General features: G+C 41.7%; 1 protein-coding gene across 1 annotated transcript in view; it reads right to left on the reverse strand.

Moving 5' to 3' along the window:
• Window positions 1–1,956: 1,956 nt before the first annotated feature.
• The window catches only part of LOC128760195 (metabotropic glutamate receptor 4-like), a 205,206-nt gene continuing 185,595 nt past the window's right edge, over window positions 1,957–21,567 (reverse strand). Inside the window, exons 10-11 of the mRNA XM_053867297.1 lie at window positions 7,909–8,155; window positions 1,957–3,579 (exon numbers count right to left, since the gene is read on the reverse strand). Of these exons, the coding sequence (XP_053723272.1) occupies window positions 3,530–3,579; window positions 7,909–8,155 (297 nt within the window). The 3' untranslated portion in view covers window positions 1,957–3,529. The remainder of the gene's footprint in view (window positions 3,580–7,908; window positions 8,156–21,567) is intronic.

Raw genomic sequence — 21,567 nt, forward strand, 5'->3', positions numbered from 1 at the left:
TGCCCTCAACAGTTAAGTCCTCTCATCAATGGAAATTTTTTCCAAATGAAAATGGGACGCCATGAAATAAAAATTAATGTTTAGTATTTGTTAGTAACGAATGTGCCCATGTGAGTTGCCTTTGGCTCAGAAATGTGCAGAGAAGAAATGCAAAGACCAGAAGGCGTATTCGCTGTTTACCTTTGCCTTGCAGCTTTGTTTCAGGTATGTTGATTTGTTTCAATGTTTCACTTTAACGTTGTGCAAGGTGTCATCAAGGGCTGCCCCATTACACTTTGAGGGTTGATTTCAGGGGGAGGTTCACACTCTTCTCTTGCTCCCTAGAATTAAGGGACACGCTACCCATAAAGGCCCATTGCTAAACATTATGTACGGATCTCAATATGGACGGAGCCTTCTCTCTGTGCTCTGCATTCATTCCGTCCGTATTTCTTCACATTTCCACATTACAGTTATGGAACAAACAAAGCAGTACCTCCGGGAACCGTGTTACCATTCAATATGTGGCTGTAATGAGACACCAAGAAGACATAACATTGGTGGAAATTCTCTGTCTTCCAGTGGCGATATATTTAACGGCCTCTCCGCCCTCCTACAACGCTGCCTCCATTTTCCTCTTTTGTACAACAGGTACATTATCAATACTACTTCCACACTTGCCATGTTTGTTTTGCAGTTTGTCGTAAATCATAAACTATATTGGTGTACAGTGTAAAGAACACATTGAAGCATGTGATCAGCGACAGTAACGAAGGTTGAAAAGGACGCGTACATTTACGTGTACGTAATAGGAGCAAAAAATCGGCCTACAGTTTTGTGGGGAAGACAAGGGTTAGGCACGGTATTGGGACACAGTGTAAGACTGTTAAATAGTGAGGGTTAGATTGTGGATGGTGTTCAAAGCATAATGGAACGTGAGAAAACTGAGCATATTAATGTTAAATTCAAATAATTATTACAGTAGTACCTCGGTTCTCGACCACACTCTGTTCCAGACGGCCGTTCGAGAAGCGAATTGTTCGAAATCTAAATCAATTTTTCCCATTAGAATTAATGGAAAAAGAAATAATGCCTTTTGTAGGAGTGAATGTAGAGTGTCTGCTGCAGGTGCGCTGTTCGTCTATGTGTGTGGCCACTGCATGTGGGAGGGGTTGCAGAGTGAGTGACGTCTCTCCAGAAGTGAAGAGGTGCCTGGTGCGTGTCCAGCTCTGAATGTGCGCTTCTGTGCAGTTTGGCTGTGACAAAGTCATAAACCAAGTAACGCTCTGTCCCAGACTCGCCTCATCCCTGTCCGAGCTCCAGCCAACAACAGGACATTAAACCCTGGAGTGTGCGCTCCAACCCCGGAGGTCTTGAGAATGAGCACCTCCCCTGTGACACGCGACCACGGTCCCGTGTCGAGACAGGAAATGTTTTTCACCTCAATATGAAGAAAAAACAATCACGTTTTGTTGTGCACGTTATGTTTTTTCCGGCTTTTATTGGGGGCGAGTTCTGGATTTTCGTTCGAAATCAGAAGCAAAAAGATCTCGAAAATTTTGTTTGAATTCCGAGACGTTCGAAAACCGAGGAACCACTGTATTTATTTTTATTACGAGGTTGGATTGGAATATTTATTAGTGGCTCTCCCTTGAGGTGAATTAATACCAAATGCCATTTGGCAGCACTCGCCCCCAACTGCTACAATCTGCTGACATCATCATAAAATCTGTATCTCCTGCCCGTATTGTGGTGCAACAGTTGCTTCCAAACCTTGCATACTGCGCGTTTATTGTGAACATACCTTCAGCAATCCCAGCTCCATCATCTGGTCATGCCAGGGCGTCGCACATTGGATTCCTCCTCTTCATTTTTACCGGCTCTCCCCTGTTACACATGAGAACTCGACGACATTGCGCTTTTAAAACATTTTTAATAGAAATAAAATTTTTGTATAAAAAAAACAAAAGATGAAAACATGCTTCACACACTTCATTAGTTTTCATGAGATTTTACAAATACATAGTCAGATAGCCAGGCACTGTATCTTTTTTTTTTTTCTTTTTTGTACATTTTCCCCAATTTTAAGATATGTCAGGACATAAAGCAGACATCATCAATCTATATAATAACATACATTAACTTGCCACTTAATTTTGGTCAGCACTCACGTTTTTATTTCGGCAACACAAGTGATGTTGAAAAAGTATTACGATGGGGAGACATGAAAAGCAGCATTTGAACTCACAACACAAATGAGCCAACAATGTTTTCCCCAAGACATCAGAGGGCTTTTTATACTGCACGAAGCCAACGGTTCTGTCTGTCATCAGCGAGCACAGGGTGAGCGATAAAGACACTGCATACTTGAGCAATTGGGTTTTATTTTGTTTAGAGGCCCTTAAACTTTGCGGCTCCTCCCTCCTCATCACCAAAGTGCCTGAGGATGACACACAGAGTGATGAATTTCCCTCTCGTGTGTGTTATGGATATCACATTCAGGACGGATTGTACCATCCTCTGAAGGTTAAGCTTCCCTTTAATTCCTGGCCTAATGGATCTGAAGAGCCGTCGTGACACCGTGACCGACGTTGGAGGTGGTGGCAGTGATGGGAGGGTCATCCTGGATGACAGTAAAAATCTCTCAGGCTAAAATGCGGTTTTATTTTAGCTACGAGCCAACGTTTAAAAGCACATTAGGTATGCAGATGGCAGTGGCAGCCTCGGGGCAGCTGGTAATATCAATCGTGGCCTCACTTAAGCACAGATAAACAATCACTCACTAGACCTTCACCATTTGAGAACATCTTTGAACGTACAACAGGCGGTGGGCCCAAACAAATTGAACAACGCTGCAACAGAGTTTAAACGCATTCCAAATATATATTTTTTGTACTTTTCTTTTCTTAGAACAACACAACACAGGATGTTGAAAGTGGCATGCTGAAAATTGGCAGAGACCCTCTTGCACATGAGGACTTCCTCGGATGAAGGCGTGACGACGGGGGCAAGTGACGTTGCGTTTTTTTTAGATTTTTCCATGTGGGGGAAATAAAAACGCGTACTTGTTAGAAATTCATGGAGAATGTTTTTGGTGTCGATTAATCCTTTGTGAGCGGTTGAGAGATGAATTGCAGTCCGGTAATGGCAGAAGACACCTGAACATATTTTAGATTTTAGTTCAGTCAGTCAGGGTGACGGAGTGGTGGGCGTAGCTGAAATGTGAACACCAACTGAAAGCTCCATCCTTCTTTCGTCAGGCCTCTGCCATGCAAGTATTTTTATTTTCACTTCTTTATATACTTTGTAGATAGATATTTATTCCTGTGAGGCTGACGGACAATGGTACCATTCAAAAGTCTCCTTATCTGTTCCTGGTTCCCTACTCTGCTTTGTGGCCATCATGTCTGGTCTTTGGGAAATGCTTTTATGATCTTCAACATTGATCTCTTGCGCACTGAAACATCCATTTTATTTTCCATCAGCCGCTGCTGCATGTTTTTTTCCCCGTCAGGTGGAAATCCTGAATGGAGATAAGAGGCTTTGTCTCTTAGATTGCATGGTTGCTGTAGCTGATATACGTTTGCTTCGTTGGGAAACCTGAGGGAGAACAGAAGGAAGATTTAGAGAGAGAAAAATGTGACTTGACAGTGGAATCATGACTAGACACACATATTCTCTGTTTTAAAATGCCTGCTATAAAATAAGTTTAAGAAATATAGTCAAAAAAGGCTAATTCTAAAGAACATTTACCTTTGAAGTTGGACAGCAGAAGGTGACGCTCAAGCACGTATACTGTATGAGACTGGAGTATGTTGTAGCGCCATCTACTGTTGACAAACTTATTTTGTCATTCACAAAAGAATATTGCTCGTAAAAAGTACGGGATTTTGAGAGGGCAACCTGGACACATACTGAGGCTGCCAAACTGTTAGCACATTTCTGACGCCTTCCTCTCCGCCATATTAGATATGTTTACTATAGACTTCAAAATGGAATGAATGGATTTCACTTAATAAGTTAAGGAAACGTTACTGTGACTAGTGTAAGGGGCCATCAAACCTAAAGACAGAAGGATAGATGAAAAAAAGTCTTACATTTACATTTAAACTTACTGTTCATAAATATAATTATACATTTAAAATCAATAAATCTATAAATTAACAACAACAACAACAATAATAATAATACATACTTTATTATTATTATTATTATTATTATTATTATTATTATTATTATTATTATTATTATTATTATTATTATTATTATTATTATTATTATTATTATTATTAATAATAATAATAATAATAATAATAATAATAATAGGCCATTAATAATAATACATCAACTACACAGAGGTTGCAGAGCATGTTTTATGTGCCTGATGAATTAAAGTTGTATACAGCAAGGGGCTGTCAAACTCTTCTAGACAATGGACCATAGTTCATAATTCATAGACCAAACAAAGTTAGGGTCTCTACCTGACAGGAAACAAGCAAGTGTCGGTTTAAATGACTACAAGACATGACATGCACTACTGTACAAGTCATTTAAACTGACACGTAGCTTCACTACCGACTGTGCTAGAGAAGATTGTGTCAATCTCGAACCTATATTTCTCGACATTCATATGGAGAACAGCATCATCTTTGTGAGCCATGATATCGGTATTCATTGGAGGTGGTTTTTGGAGTGCTTTAAATGACTAGGTAATTTAATGTTGACAGCTTATTTTAAGGTTAAGGGCTCGGAGGGCCTTGAGTTTGACGTAGGCTCTAGGTAATTACAAGGTTTGGCAGATTCATCCTTGACAATTGAATTTTTACTTTTACTTGTGTGCACTTCATTCAAAAGGAACTTTTCACAGGATTATACAATATACTGTATAAATGGTATTTTCACTCTCAGTGTGGCACTGACTCAAGTCTGATTGAGTGATAAACAAATTCTCCTTAAATAAATAAGTAAGGTTCCAACTGTCACATTATAAAGGCTTTGAGGTTTGATGGTTTTTTTTTTTTAGCCAGACGTCGTGAACCAGTACGCACACACAATGCCCCCCCCATCAGTATTACGACAAGTGTTTGTGTTTTACCACCAGCAGACTGGTGTTTATGGTACCGCATGTGCTTTCCCATCATGACTGCCGGCTCTCTGGTGACCGTGTGAGCTGATTCGCTGAGGTGGAGCAGATAAATCTTGACATATTGCCACTAGATCTAGTCAGCTGGGTGAGCTACCCCCAACAAGATTTTTTCCAATTTCATCAAACCGTATATCCACAGCGGCAATGACATTGACAAATGGTGCTTATTCAAATGGCAGTGCACTTTGCTGGCCCTGGTAACTGAAGACCCATCAGGATAAATGGCTATCAATACTTGCATCCGGCACGCTCCTCGTAACAAAACGCCTGGTTTCCCCTCCTCTAGCGTGTCGCTGAAGACCTCGAATTAATTCTGGCTTTCACTGCAGAACAATTTGCATCTGAATTACAGGGTGTTTGGGTGCATAGAGTAAATATCATTCTCATTGTCTTGTAACCTTTAGTGACTGCCGAGAGAAAGTTTATCTGAAATGAAGTTGAATTAGGATGATATTATTCAGCTTGTTCGTGTTGACTGAAAGTCAGTACCTGTTTTTTTTTAATTTTGTCTATCATCTAGTGATGTATTTCTCAATTATCCGTATTCTAGATGCAAGTGGGCGATTGACTGGTGTTGTGTTGTTCAACCCACTCTGCTGTGCTTAGTCTATGTGTTAGTGGAACATGAGGTCTGTAGTTAGTCGGGTCACTTCGGACTCACTAAGATCCGAGATTTATTGCATCCACCGATCACATCCGTATCCTGACTAGGACTCATTCAGCGGGCCTCGGCCCTGCCATTAATCTGACTCACCCTCTTAGTCAAGTCATCAAGCTTGGACATATAATTTAACGACTCCTTTAACGACTGGACTATTGCTCCTGCTTATATCCATTAGTCAGGTGGTGCTAACACATCCCTGGCTGACGCTGAGAGTGAAAGATCTGGAATTTACAGGGTTGCCTGAGCCTTATCAGAGGGACTCAAGGACATTCGAAGACCAACGTGGGATTAGTGTTGTTTGTGTCGGCAGTCAGTTTTAATGCAATGGTTGCATCAAGCTGTCACTTTAGTTTATAGTTTTAATCATGTCCATATTCTTCTAGTCCATCCGGTTTCAGTCGACTGAAAGTCATCACATTTAAGATTTGTTTTAGCTTCTTTCAACTTGTCAGTCAGAAATCAGACATTAGGCACCTGGACAGTGTTGGAGGTTCACCTGATCTAGCACACGTTTAAACGTGTCAGGTCAAGATATAAACGTTGTCTTCGTTTTTTCTCATGCTTTTATTTGAGTTATTTTTGGTTTGTGTGTGATTCCGTTTCCTATCTTTTTTCCTGCTTCCGGGCTACATGGCTGGCCTCAATCAGCGAATCATTTCTTGGATATCTACTCCCCGGTGCCAGTTGCCAGATGGTTACTTTGCGTTCCTACGGTAAACTCGCTTGTGATGCTCGCTTGTGTAAACTCCGCTCTCTCATGCTCCTTTAATTATTCTAATTTACGTGAGTGCATGCCTGACTTTCTTTCAGCCACCTCCTTAGTTGTGTTCTTTGCTTTGTTTTCTGTTCCTCGCTTCTCTTGTTAGATTCATTCCTCGCGTGTGTGTGTGTATAATTCCACCACAGAGCGCTTTTTTTTACTTGGGCCTCATGAGTTCATTCCGAGTAGGTTTTTGTTGTCCCACTTAGTCAGGCTTGAGTTTTGATTCGCCTGTTTTCTGTTTTCAGGGTTTACCCCTCTCCCTTTGTGTTTGTCTCCTTCGCTCCACGTTGGTGTCGACTTCTTCAGTTTGTCGTTCCTGTCTCTTGTTTTTTCTCATAATTGTGATCGTACGTTTGTAAAACATACTCTCGCTCTCCCGAGTCATCTGTAAGCCGCCAACAGTTCAGCGACTGGGTCTGATTCTTGAGCAGCCGTGACAATAAAATGCTTTGGTAATTTAGATTTTGTTTTAGGTCCTTTAGCCTCCTAAAAGAAACTAAGATCAGGTCCGAGTTTGACCTCCATTTTCAACAAAGAACACATTTTGTAGACTGTCTTTCCACCACACAATCAAATATACTGGGGCGGGACAGTTCCTCATTACAGGCGACATCCATCATTATTACGCTTGTGACACTTTCAATGTCAAAAATAATTACCGACTCCCGACTGATTGGATTATCTGCCGAATGACAGCCAAACAAACTAGCGTGACTGCTATTGGCGCAGGGGGAGGAGTCCTGCTCATGTCTGAGGACAAGAATTGATTGAACGCTTCATTTCTCTAAATTGAATTTTAACAGAGAGCTACAATGATTGATCTATTATTTTGTCTGCCTATTGTGTGAAGAAATCCTGACTTGTTAAACTGGAACACATTGTCACTGTGAACCGTTCTTAATCATCGCTTGTGACTCATTTACGCAGCTAGTTTTTTTTGGGATCTTTTAGATGCCTTCAGTCGTTTTAAACCCAAGGTGGACACATGTCTGGGTTATAAGGTTGCCTGTTAGCAGAATAATTGAAAAGGTTTTGGTAGGATTCAAAAAGAAAAAAAATGAACGATAGACTTCCCAGGATGTTATGCCTGATCTAAAGCTTATCTTTGAGACACAGTGCTACAAATCTTGGTTGCATTTTTTTTTTCTTCCTTAACTTATAAATAACTTCCATAAATGTAGCTTGTTTCTAACATGTTTTGAGCTTGAGCTTGAGATGCCGACACACATTCATCACTGTATTCAGCAACAGTTCGTAGCTTTCCTGCCAGGTATTGATGTCTGGGAGTAGTGGGAGTAGAACACAAGTAATGATATTACCACTACTACTATATCTGAGCAGAAACTGTTTCCTTACTCTGCGTCTCCAGGCTTTCGCACAGCTCCGTCTTGGCTTCTCCGTTGGGTCTGAGTCCAGCTTTGGGGTTAAACTTGTTGGACATGGTGGCAGCAGTCACCACAGCCTTTAAGCTGCGGGTGCGTTTGGGAACGTTCTGCTCCGGATGGAAGAGAACCACGTAGACCTTGGGCATGTAGAGCAAACCCAAGGAGACAGAGGCGCTCAGACTGACAGAGATGGTCAGTGTGGTGGTCTGGATGTACATCTGCAGAGAGACAGGGACACTTTAGATCAATGGTCAGAATGGGCTGCTTTCAACAATTGTGCTCTTCACCGCTGCCGATCACGGGGTGCGATTTCACTTTGAGTTGTGAGACTCCATGTTCATAATAATGTAGGAGGAGATAATAAATGTGTCATTGGGGTTTTGTGTTAAATATTTAAAACATGATGGGAAAAAACACATGGTTGAATCAAGTTAGCCTCCTTTAAGTTATCCTGACATCCTGCCTAGCTATGCCTGCACCCTTAATGTGCCCAAACAAGTATGCGTAACTTTATAACCAGGGAACAGCGATTGCAGATGTCTGTCCAATTAATGACTTTTGGAATACCTAACCTGCCAATAGTGATTTTTGAGCCTTTTTTCACAGAACCGCATAAATATAGCGGCCGGAATTTCTATCAGTAAAAGTAAAAAAAAGTATTGCTCCTAGCCAGCGTGTATTGAAGGTTTTGGCTGTGGTCCCGCCGTGACTTATTTGGACATTGCATGACTTACCATATTGCGAAAGGTATAAGTTCCTTGATCGCAATAAAATGGAATGGGCGATGTAGTTTGGCATGCTTGAAAATTGAGACGCGATGTGCCTTATAACCACAAGACAATTTAGTGTAGTGTACCAAAACACTTAGAATATTGTGATCATATTATTGGCTCACATGAACAACATTGCTCCTGCTGGTGAATGAGATGTGATTATTTATGTGATTTTTATTCTACTCCTGGTCCGCTGTTCCCAAACCGTGTTTCATTTCCCAAGACTGCTTTGTGAGAGACTTGGTGGCAGCACTCTTATTTAACTTGACATGTATGTTCACCAGCACGTCTGTTCACCAACAGCGAGCCATTTTCCCATGTGGAGTGGGAAATGGTTCACTGCCGCTGCCAAAAAAAGGAACATGAAGTGAGACGTTCAATTGCACACCGGAGAAAAGTTTCCCAATTTTGCGGCGCGTCCGCCTCCGCTGGCTTGTTTGTTTAATTTTCTGCCGCTCTAGTTTTAATACGACCATCACTTTGACCCGACTTTACCGGATTGGATTCCGTTCTTGCTCATAACAAGCCGGGCCCATTAAAACGGAAACAAGCTCATGAAGAATTTTACACTTGGTCAAATCTTGTGAATCAACAGGGACGGCAGTTGTTTTCTCTCTGTGTGTTAATTGTTTACAAAGCGGCAGAATATTAATGAGTGCTCCCGAGGGAGGAGTTACCAAATGAAAGACTGAATCTGAGCTGCCACTGTTTTCCTCGCTCGCCAACTGGAATCACAATCAGCTGAAATATGCGCTCTCTAAAGTGCCCTCTCCATTTCCATATATTTAATGAAACCACCAGAAATCTTGATCTCATTTCAAATAAATGAATATGTATGACTGTGGTGTTTACTCAAATTGATTGTATTTTCTTCACATTGTGCTGCCCTCGCTATTCATGGAACTTTTTTTGTCCTCCACCTCTCCCGACCAAAATTCAGCCACAGCTGCAAAACAGGTCTATACATTAGGTGCAGACAAGATAATAAACTGCAAAACCACACAAAATATCTATTTACAGGCTTTTGTAGGTAGATTTTGTAGGTGTTTCTAAGAATGAGCGGGGTCACATTATGGAAGGAGGAAATCTAGATGGAAATGATCTCAGTTCAACGTTGATCCTATGTACATCTTTAGATTATTTAGATTATATTAGAATTATTGATTAGGGAACATATATTACCATAAATATCAGCCAGCCTATATTTTTCCCTAAAATGGTCGCTGAAAGGCAAAATAATTCCTGATTATTAACAGGTAATAAGCAGGTAATGACTTCATTTATAGTTAATATGAGTTCCCCATTCTGCAGTGTAACCAAATTTCCAGATCAATAGAAATTATTTGAGAAGAAATATATAAATAAATACCAGAAGAACTGAAAAAAGCAATAATATATGTACAGCTAATGACACCTAAGTGATAATATTAATTAAACATTAATAAATATATGGTTATCAACAAAAATATTATTTTGATAGTGGTGGAGTTAAATTGCAGTTAAATCATGAAACAATAATAATAAAAAAAATGAATGCAATTATTTAAAAAAGAAAAGATAAAACATTTTTTTAACATTTATTTAATAAAAATGATAAAAAAGAGTGTCAATATTCCACACATAATAAGAAAGAAGAATGGAAATATTAATAGTATAGAAATATTGAAAATTGAAAACTATATTCAAGTGCAACTATTTGCTTTAACCTCACGTGCAAAGAAAGAAAAACAGCAGCGGGAGGACCGCGTATGGTCGCTAGGCATCAGACATTGTATTCAGCATTGCCCATTTTGGCTCACGCTCACATCATGTCCCATTTGCCATATGTTTGGTACTTAAGAAACAAAACTGCCCTAGAAACAGTGTCTTAAGGGAAATCCATTGTCCTTAATTGGTGTGACAAAATACCGTGTGACAGAGAAAGATGGCAGTCTGGCCATGGAGCAGTGGGGACTGTTTCTTTTGCTGTAAAAACTTTATGCAGTCACCTAGTTGCACAGGCAGATTGACATTGAGGAGAAATAAAGATCAATCATGTTTATTTACCTGAGTTCCCTCACCAAGTATCACTGAGAAAGAGAAGATGATTGTGCTACTGGAATTTACAAGTCTCCTTCTACCCATATTTTCACTTAGTATTACTGTAATGTGAACAATGAAGACACATACTGTAGTGGCTTATGCTGCAATACGACAGTGGTCTCATGATACAAAATAGAATTCCAGCTGTAAACCTTTTCATTCCTTAACCTTCAACAGAAAAGGCTGGTCGCTGCTGGAGTTCCGGATTCAGTCTGATATAGTGGCTGAATTTGTGATGAAGATATTTACCATCTATGGCTCAGTTATAGCCATCGCTACATTTGACACTTTTCTGCGCAACATTCTGCTGCGACCTGGACCTGCAGATTTCTAAGTGTATCTTTGACGCCCATTAAAAATAATGTGTTGTAATTTTGAAGGAGGCAATGACTTTTACATGCCAAAATGAAATTGTCTCATGGCGTTCATGCTGATATTCCCACCTTCATTTAGTCTTCCTTTTCATTTCATGCTTCATTGTGAAGCTCAATGTGCACTTTGATAATGAACAGAGGAAAATGTATTTATTAATTTATTTTTGGTGTTGATAGGCCCTGTAGAAAAAAATGGCCTGTTTTTTCCCCTTGTCTGGCGAATGGTGAAGGGTGTTGAGCTGCCCAGGCTGAGAATGCCTTCCTGCTCACGGTACTTTAATAGACTCAGCCGCACCAGAGCTGCCACCTTCTGAAGAATCATGGTTGCGACAATGCTCAAGGATTCTGGTTCTATGTCCAGTATGTCAGGTAGAATTGCTGAGTAACACACACTGCAACTGTGTTTTTTAGCTGCCAATCCTGACGTTTGCTTAGAGGAAAATGTTCTGTAAGATTGTGCATCGTAGCGCATCGTAAAGTGGCAACTTCATCAGAATCAAGTTTGACTGCTCTGAAGAATAACTTGCCAATGCATGTTTTCTCTGCAGGGCATCTGGACCTTTCCTGAGAGGAGAAAAAGAAGCCCTGTCGTCCAGGAGAGGTTCAAAGTTGGACCGACGCTCATGCACATTTAGAGGAGCCAGTCAGTTTAGCTCAGAAATCTTTTCCAGATGCCTCCTGGAAGCCTCCCTGGGGAGAGATCACCTCTCTCTGTTACATACCTGGACATACCTTGCTATTCCACCGGGAGAACTGGAGGAGGTTCATTGGGAGAGGGATGTCTGGGCCCCAGAAAAGTACATGAAAGTGGATGGAAGGTTGGAATGTGACTCACATAGAGATGAATCTGGTTTATCAGTTTTGCAAAAGAGATGTGAAGGCAAAACTGCATCAAAGGCTACATTGCACCATGCCTTGTTGTCCAGCTGAGGAGAGAGGCATTCGTTGCGGAACAAAAAATATCCCATTTGGAGGTGTGCAGGGTCTTTGTTTCTGAATAAACAACCAGCAGTGAATGAGAGCTTCCTATGAGAGCAACCTTTGAGCCATAGTTGCTCATCTTTTGAATGAGACCACGGGGGCCATATTGGCTCCCAACATGACTCAGAACCTGCCGTGACCCTGTGACCAGCCAACTGTGTCTCCTTATTTGGTCCTCTTTTGGACAGAAGAGGAGACTACAGATGGCGGGGGGGGGGGGGGGGGGGGGGGGGGGGGGGGGGGGGGGGGGAAGAACTTGACTCATGCTTGTTTCACATTTGTAATAATTTCTGGATAATTAAGAATAAATACCCTGCAGTGCACTTGGCTTGGAAGTGAATAACATTCTGGGTGTCCCACTGGATTAGCGCTCTCCTCCTTAATATTAATTCTTTCAACCGACATCTCACACCCAAATTCAATCTCCTAGCAACAAATTCACTTTCTTTAAAGCCTTATGCTCCAACACCTGCGCTGCACCTGTTACCATGGAAACCAAAGTGAACTATACCAGAGTTCATTTTTCAATGTCAAGCTGCGCCCTGAGAAAACATTTTATGATTTCTCTTCACAGATATTCATTCATACAAATTACAATGCGTATGACATCGTCTTCACCTGAGATGTCGGTGAGTGGAGATGGTGGATAATTTGGTCTGTGCTATAAGCAATGTTTCCCGAGACCCAAAACGATTTCATTCATATCCATAAACAGGCCATAACATTGAGCTTGAGCTTTCAATGAAGAGCAGGTCATGGAGAATGACTAAAGGAATCCACACTTACAAGATGAACAAGGGTCATTAATCCTGTCACTGTCAACCTCAAAACACTATGGACACCACCAACATTTCATAACATCATCATATCCAGCGCCATGATGAGCATAACCTCGACGTCAATGTCACCAAGCATCATCTAGGTCAGTGGCATATTGTCATAAAAATCGTCTTTACACCTCAGTAATCCTGGACGTCAACAACAACATTTAAATCTTAACAGCAACATCACCAAAGCACCATAACCAACGCGTATAGACACAATCATTTTGACACACTCAAAACAAGCACGACAGTCTTCTGTGTTCATGAATGCGACTCCTTCACCAGCCACTGCTCCCCATCACACTAGAGACACCGATTTTACTGGAAGCATTTACATGCATCAACCGCCATCAAAACCCCATCTATCTGTGCCAAGTCTTAGGAAGTAATTGTTAACATTTACAATTTGTGCTTTGTGATACCAACGTGCTGCATGGGTGATCGCTTGTTATCAACACTGAAAACGCTCGGGGGGTTGGAAGATACCCAAAACAATCCTGTCCGAGAACAAAACAAGAACATTTTCTTTTGGATTCTGCAGTGAACTGTGGGGATAGATGTACAGGCAGTGCTTACCCAACATTCGTGAGTATAGAGTAATGAGATGATGATCATTTCATCATCGACTATATTTTCGACTTTGTAGTTGTGATCTTCAGGGTGTATTTGGAGCTTCATACTAGTTTGTAATGAGAGTGAAGTCGTGTTTATCTCATGATATTGGGCAAAATAGCGCCTGATGAATCAAAGTTTGCTTTGCTACACAGAGCAACTTGACCACTGCTGTTACGATACATAAGAAATCCATATTAATGTGTTGAAATAGCATCGATCAGTTAAATACGCTTGAGTTTCTTCTCAGTTGCATCAACGTTTAATATTTCATATATTCCTCCAGTGCCTCAGATCTTCCTTCAGATGATGTGACTTTTCAGTTCTATCCTGTGACAGGCCCTCTAACCCCCTGTCAGTCGGGCCCTGCTGCTTTTTCATCAAAGCCGAGTACCGTTTAGCTCTCCAGATGTGACCTTCTTGAATATCTTGTTTGCCATTATTATTTTTTGACTCCGGGCACCTCCTCTCCCCGTGGAATGATTGCGTCTCGTCTAAGGCAAACCCCTGTCTGCGACAGGAAATATTGGCTGAAGCGAGGAGGGCGGGCATGGCCTGTGTCTGTATGATGGTGGGAAAAGCTGCGGTTTTCAGGGGCCGCTTCAGTGGTCCTGGACACTTCTGAGATGCATCAGAAGTTGACCATTGCCTTCAACTTTCCGTTCATTTGGTTTGGAGGGTGTGGCTCCATAATAACATCTTGACCCTATAAATGAGCAGAGGGTTTGCATCCGTAATGTAGCTAGTGTGATGTTTATTCATTTAGATGATGATGTTTTATGGCAGCCATGTTTGACATCAATCCATCACAGCATTATTCATTTGTCCCATGACGTCAGTAATACCTGATTCAATATGAGCCCCGTCTTCATTCCATATAAGATCACCTTGCTGTACATTGACAACTCACTGGTTGCACATTTGTGTCCGATGACTGCCCTCCCCACCTCCCCTGGCGTGTTCGATATTAGATGCTGTGGTTGTTATATCTACCAGCAGTTGCACTTGTTCTGAATACACTTTGTTTCACCATTTTAGAGCAAGAGAAAAGTAACGTGACTCAAATGGTATTCATGACTGAGGCTTTTGCATCATATGAGGGTGGTAAAGCTTAACATTTATTTAATACCTGACAGAATACACCTTTAACATTTGAAACATGTTGCTGAAATCAATATTCATTCATTCAAAAATAAAATGTGTGCAGTACTAAACTAAACAACAAAGCAACTTAGATGCAATGTCCTCGGTTTCTAGCAGACTGTGGATGAATTTGACAAGTATCTGTCAAAGCCTCTGCATATTATATGCTGGGCTCAGGTTCCTGCATTACTTGGCCCTTGATGATCAATAAAGGCTGGTGATCTACTGCCATGAATTCCATGAGTTTTCTCGTTGTAGTGTTGCGTTTCTCACCACTCAACAGAGCCCGCAGCGCAGTACGGATGGTCTCTGCTTCTGTGAGCTTGAGCTTAAGCTTGAACATCTTTAAACGCTGTCAGAAGAGCAAGGTGGCGGGTTCGAAGTGACAGAGATTTGTTGTGTTGAAAGAGTTGACTGTGGTCCCTCCATGACTTATTTCAGCTTTGCCTGACTTGCATATTATGACGCGGGTGTTTAGGTCTGCTGTGGGTTTGTTTACGCTTTAATAAGGGACTTTTGGTTCCTCCCACGCTGCTGTGTCTGCTGGAGTGCGGGGAATGGCTTGGAAGACAAGATCAGTACTCTCCAAATTTTGCCATTTATTTATTATTTAGAAGCATGAATGGTCTGTAATGTTATTGCAGTGTATTCATTAACGTGAGGTAAGTACACAGCCTTTGCCATACGGACAATGGTATCGATAACTGGCATGATAGTTCTTTCTGTGTTTCGTTCTTTAGGCCTTAGTATTGTAATTTTGGTGGATCCGTAGTTGAGGTATGGGGTGGTGCTCCTTAAGATTCATACAGAAGAAGTTGATGACACTTGGTATATATGGCACCACATGAACATGAGCTACACTCACGATGTCACATTTTGGCCACATGTTTGGCACAGTGAGTCAAGCTCACTACACATAGCAAGTAACAATGACAGCGTATGGTCAACCCCAATGTTCCCTCTAGTTTTTTATATATATATATATATATATATATTTATATATTTATATATATATATATATATGAAATCTCCAAATGCAATAAACTCACTCTTGTCATTGAAATCACATTACACCTTTGAAACCATTGTATATCAAAGAACCTGAAGCAGCTTTCACAAATAATTATCCTTCCCCAAACGGATTTACTTAATTTTGTCCACTTGAGGGCATCGTATTCTGTGACCACTGCTCATGAAACAGGGACCTTGTGCAAATCTGGTGTAGATACAAAATGTGTCCGCTTACCGTTTTTTTCTTTTTTTTTTAATGTTTTAATGAGCTAGAGGAAATTAGCATTTATTTCCACAAAATACAATGTTTGTCATTGAATCGTCATCGTTTGCGAAGTTTATGTCCGTTCTTCTCCGCAGTCTGCGGATCAACGCGTTGTGATTGGCTGACATGTACGGGGCTTTGTTTTTCTTTATTATCGCGCAAGAAATCATAATACTCTCCACAGTAGGCACTTATACATATCCACATACATTTTTATTCATTTGCCAGGGAAAATATCCAGGACCAATTTGGTAGGGGTGAAAACTCCTTCATAGATGCATATTTTCCCTGGTAAATGAATGCACAATATTAAAGAAAAACAAAGCGCCGTACATGTCAGCCAATCACGATGCCTTGTTCCGCAGACTGCGGAGAAGAACGGACATAAACTTTGCAAACGATTCGATGACAAACATCGTATTTTGTGGAAATAAATGCTATGTGTGTGGCAGAAATTGTATTGAAATCCTTTATTTCAATTTCCTTTGGCTCATTAAAACATAAAAAAAAGATATCGTATACGCATGCATGTATACATTTGGTACCTACACCGGCTAAGATGAACGAGGAATAGGTTTTTTTCACTGACTACACTTCTAATTTCTGTACATGACATGTGTGTAGTCTCTGAAACCTGCGCTGCAACAATCTTCTCTCTCCCGTTTCTCTCTCTCCTGTGCAAAACTCCGCCTCAGGTATCATCCCTCGCTCCCAATTGGCACAGTCCATACGCATATTTTGACCAACCACGAGCGACTTTAAAATAAATCAGCTCTTAAGCATCAGCCAGCTCCAACAGTTCACGTCATATAGCCAGCTCTTCGACTGGATTTTTGTTCCACTGTGTATGTCACAGTGTCACTCGGCAGACGGCGATCTTAAGCCCTGGAAATTCCCTATTGCACGCGTGCAACCAGCGCCCACAGCCAGTCTCATCAACTTCATTGATCTGATGTGAAGAGGCTTAATATCTTAGAAACCTCGTAATGATCCATACATCAGCCACACCATTGTTTAAGCTACAGTGTTCTGGCCATGAAAGAAAAAGCAGTGGCTTATTGTCCGTATGCCATTTTCAATTCAGGGTCGATTTTTTTAATGCAAGCTCACAACAGCAGTGCGCAAGTGTGCGAGAGGTGAGGTGTGGAGAGGGAGGGAACAGTGGTCTTCACCCCTATCATCCTAATCCCAACCATCCTATTTGAACATCAGGAAATGCTGCAGGAGGGAAACGTTTCATTCAGTTGAACATGCACTGCAGGAGACGAACCTCTGCATCAACATTGTCTTGTCAATGTGTGTCAGCATTACAGATACTTTTTGTGGGAGTATGTATGCACCATTTACATGAATCATTAGGAATCCTGAATCCTTATAGGTAAACACAGAAGAAAACTAAAATTGAAAAATGTGTTTCTACCTGAGTGCTTTCCACCTGAGCATCCAGACTGCAGCTTATGAAGAACAAATTGCTTTAAACCTCCCTCACCAATCATCACAGTGCCATCTGCAGAGATGATGCCTGCAGCTCAGTCGAACAGGGAGGAAGCGCCTCTCGCCAACACTAATGACTGTACTGGATGCAGGGAAAACAATGCAGATCAATCATTGCAAGTATGAGTAAAGCATTGGAAAGAGAATCTTGCCCTCAGAAACTCCACATCACCACGTGTGAGCGTGTGATGGCTGATAACGCGAGATGAATTGGAGGGCTAATAAAACAGATCCTATTTTCACAACTTCACTCGGGGGAATTTGGGTAGCAGGAAACAAACCATTAAGACCATTCAAACTGTGGCGTTCAGCCATTCTGCGTGTGGCCCACAAACTGTTGTTTGGCCTCTGAGTGCAGAAATGCTGAACGAAGGGCGACACAGAGTGGAAATTCAATACAATTGTGCGCTCATTTAGCTCATAAACACAGAAACCACAGGGACATCAATAATAAAGCAATGTGAATGGATGTCATTTGGCTCTGACTCGTTCAGCAGGCGTATTTAATCGAAGAACCAGCGGTCAGTGACCTGGACGCACAGGGTTAGTCAGCCATTTGTGTAATGAAGGTACAAAGTCTTTGGGCTTTTCTAATTGCTTTAGTTCTGCACTTCCTCTTTTCACCTGCTGACATTGTATCTCATGCAGTCATGAGTATGGCCTGACTAATATCGGAGATGGGTTTGAATTATCATTGAAGAACAATTGCTGCTTGCGTGACGCACATTATTCTGAATCATTCCATTATAATGGATGCGAGTTGCTCTGAATTTTGCCAAGGTTTGACTTTCTCTGTTACACATATGGTCACAGATCAGGCTAATATTTTGCTTTGTTATCATTACAATGGGCACTTCTTGTTGGATGGGCTAAAATGTGTCACCATGAGCCAAGGTCACGTGAGGTACCATGTATACCAAGTGACAATATGTTTTGAGTTCAGAACCTGACACAAACCATTCTTTATAACATGTAGGGCACCAATTACCGGATAGGTGATGCACCACCTGGGGCATCAGATAATTCTGCAGGAGGGGAAAAATGATTCAACTGAAAGCCTCAAATGCGTGTCATCCTGGTTCAAAAAAGTCCACTTGAGCTTCTATAAGTCACACCCATTTATGCTCTCTTTACGTACAAAATTGTACGCGTCTGTTTCAAACAATGTTACCATTACTGATCACAAACAGTACCTCCATGCGTTCTTTACATTGGTATTGCTGTTCACATATATATCCACCAGGGGGAGCAGCCCAGAGACAAAAGTTATGACAACACCAAACTCTAAGACAAGCATGCGGCTGTGGAAGAAGTATTGTATGAATGAATGATGAATGTATTTCTTGCACAACCAACAAAAATGGAGGCAGCGTTGTAGGAGGCGATGGTCAGTGAGGCGACTGGAGTACAGAGAATTTCTACTACTTAGAGCTACTGTATGCATCAGGTAGTAACAGCATCACTGTCCCCCATGGATTCCGGTGATACTGCTCTGCATTGAGGAAACATGCAGAAATAAGGACAAAATGAACAAGGAGTTCCGGGACATAATGGCGGCGTAGACAGTGTGACACTTGAGCCCCTGAGAGGAATTTTTTTTAAATCTGATCAAACTCGGAAAAATACAAGCTGAAGTGTCAAAACGCAGGAATGAATGAGGATAAAAGACAAAAAGGTGTGAAGACTCGAGGAGACCCCACTAAAAATGATGAAAAAGAGGGAACTTGTGATATGCTGGTAACAAGAAACATGATGAACACCTGTGGGACTATAGTGAAGATATCGCCTCAGCCTTGCAAAACAATAGCCGGGAGATTACAAATGTCAGGATGGAAATCGAAGAGGATCTTCAAGTATTGGGAGAAAAGCTGAGAAATGACACGAAGGAAGAACTGGACACCTTCAAAAAGGATATACATCAGTGGTTAGCAACGCTAGCCACTGAACTGCAAAGTCAGAATGAGAGAGCTGGTGAGCTGGAGCCGCAGGTGGAAAAGTTGGAGAATTGGGCTCAAGTGGCCACTGACTCGCTCGTAATGTTGCTGACACAGCAAAAAAACAAAACAAAACACAAGGATCCATATGTAACATTGCGCAAGTGGACCTTTACGAGTGAGAACATCTAGAAACCAGGAACAGTGGATCACTCCTTCCTGCGCTCTTCTATTTGAAAACTACATTTTGATTGTCATTTTGCTCTTCATGGAAATACACTCAACATAACACAAATTGGGCTCAAATATCCCCTGTAGTAAGCTGTTGTGCTGCTAAGAAGAACTTAATTTAGCCAATGAATTCATTCTAATAACTGTAAATTTATAGCAAGTAATGTATTAAGAGGCATCCTTGAAGTTTTTCTCCTGTGTCTGCACTGACAGAAAGAAAGGTGCTGGTTCCAGTCAGTATAATACAACACAACAACAAACGAAAGTGGCCTTCAGAATCTTTGTGAATGAAACATATCAGACTTCCTGTAAAATCAGTAGCTCTACCGCACCGTCAGGTACCAGGCTCTGCGGTAAGTGCTCATTTTGCGCCACCCGCCCAGCGGGACGGTGGTGTGAATAATGCAGCGTGTCTGGGGAGGAAACTTAAGAGGACTTGGGAGGAGCAGGAGGCGGAAACTGGCAGCAAAGATGAGCCCTGACTCTCGGCACTGCACTCTAGCTCGACATCTGGTGCCGGTGAACTCTCCCTCACTCCCACTCCGAGTCTGACTGCTGCACTTAGCATTAACTTTTATTGTTCTGGCATTGAGGGCATCAACAGGAGGTTGGAGACTTCATGGACAGCATCGCTTAATTCATCAGGCTGCGATAACATCAGGGCCTCTTTGTGGGAGCTGATTGAATTTGAGCTGAGCCTGTTTAGCTGCAGCCTCATTCCCATGCAGGCTATTGTCCGCGACTCCTCCTCCTCGCCGCGTGAGTGGGACAGCTGCTGATTTAGGCTGATTCTCCAGGTGGGCAGGTGTCGCATCTATTCCTCTAGCTCTCACAAAAAACACTGATCATGCCCCGCAGATAGCAGATGTCCCCGTACCGACGCGAGAGAAAGACTCCTGTGGTATTTGTCACATTTATCTTGGCACCCGGTGACAAAACAAATGGCTGCGATTGCGAGGTACAGACCTGACGCATACTGCCCATGAGCTGATAGACACTGAGATAAGATGGATCAAAGTGGCAGGAAGTGGAGCGGTTAATTGCAGGGCGGCGTGGCAGCGTAGGCTCGGCTCCTTTGTGTGGTCTCTCATGTTGTGTGATGCTTGCAAGGTGTGTTTTCATCCCTCTTGAAAAAGAACGTTTATCAAGCAGAGTGCTTCAGAACTATAGTAAGAACAGTCTGAGTTGAAGCAAAGCAGGGCCTTATACTATGTATGATGTTTTTTTCTTTCATGATTTCTCTTGATCATCCTCCCTCGCGACACCTATCTCATGCTCTCACGTACCACATTCACTGAGCCACAAATACAATGATCACCGGGCTCATTTTGTCACAATTTTATGATTATTTATTTATTATTTCTTTTCATATGACCCCATAAATGTATCCCTATATCAGGTGTGTAAGGAGTGACTTTGTTTGGATAATCAGATTGTATGTGGGGAGAGCCGCTCGCTTCTGACTTGAACTCTGACGTGGGACGGAAAGTATCCTATCAAGGTGCGAGTTCAAATTCATGGCATTGATGACAATAAAACACTCGCTTTTCATCATGAGAATATTATCTCACTCCAATCTGCAGCCTTGCTCTATTCTTTCTGGTGTCCGGGCGGCTTGAAGCACCATTTCAGTAGAGCGTGTTGGTTCTCCTGCAGGTAAGATTTCTTGGTTGGATGATCTCGATGAGGCAGAATCTTTATATGTGAGGTGTGCAGAGTTTTTTAATCTTCGTGTGTGGCATCTCTGACAGATCGAAAATCGCCCACATTTGTTGACATGTGTTCAAACCATTTGATCTTTGTTTCCGAACTCATTTCTGTTTTTGTCTCCCTCTCTATGAAGACCTCAATGTTTTCATATTTGAGCACCATTGTCCTATAAAGCTTCCATTTCTTGCTGCTGCTC

The sequence above is a fragment of the Synchiropus splendidus genome, chromosome 6 (genome assembly GCF_027744825.2).
Source record: "Synchiropus splendidus isolate RoL2022-P1 chromosome 6, RoL_Sspl_1.0, whole genome shotgun sequence".
NCBI lineage: Eukaryota > Metazoa > Chordata > Actinopteri > Syngnathiformes > Callionymidae > Synchiropus > Synchiropus splendidus.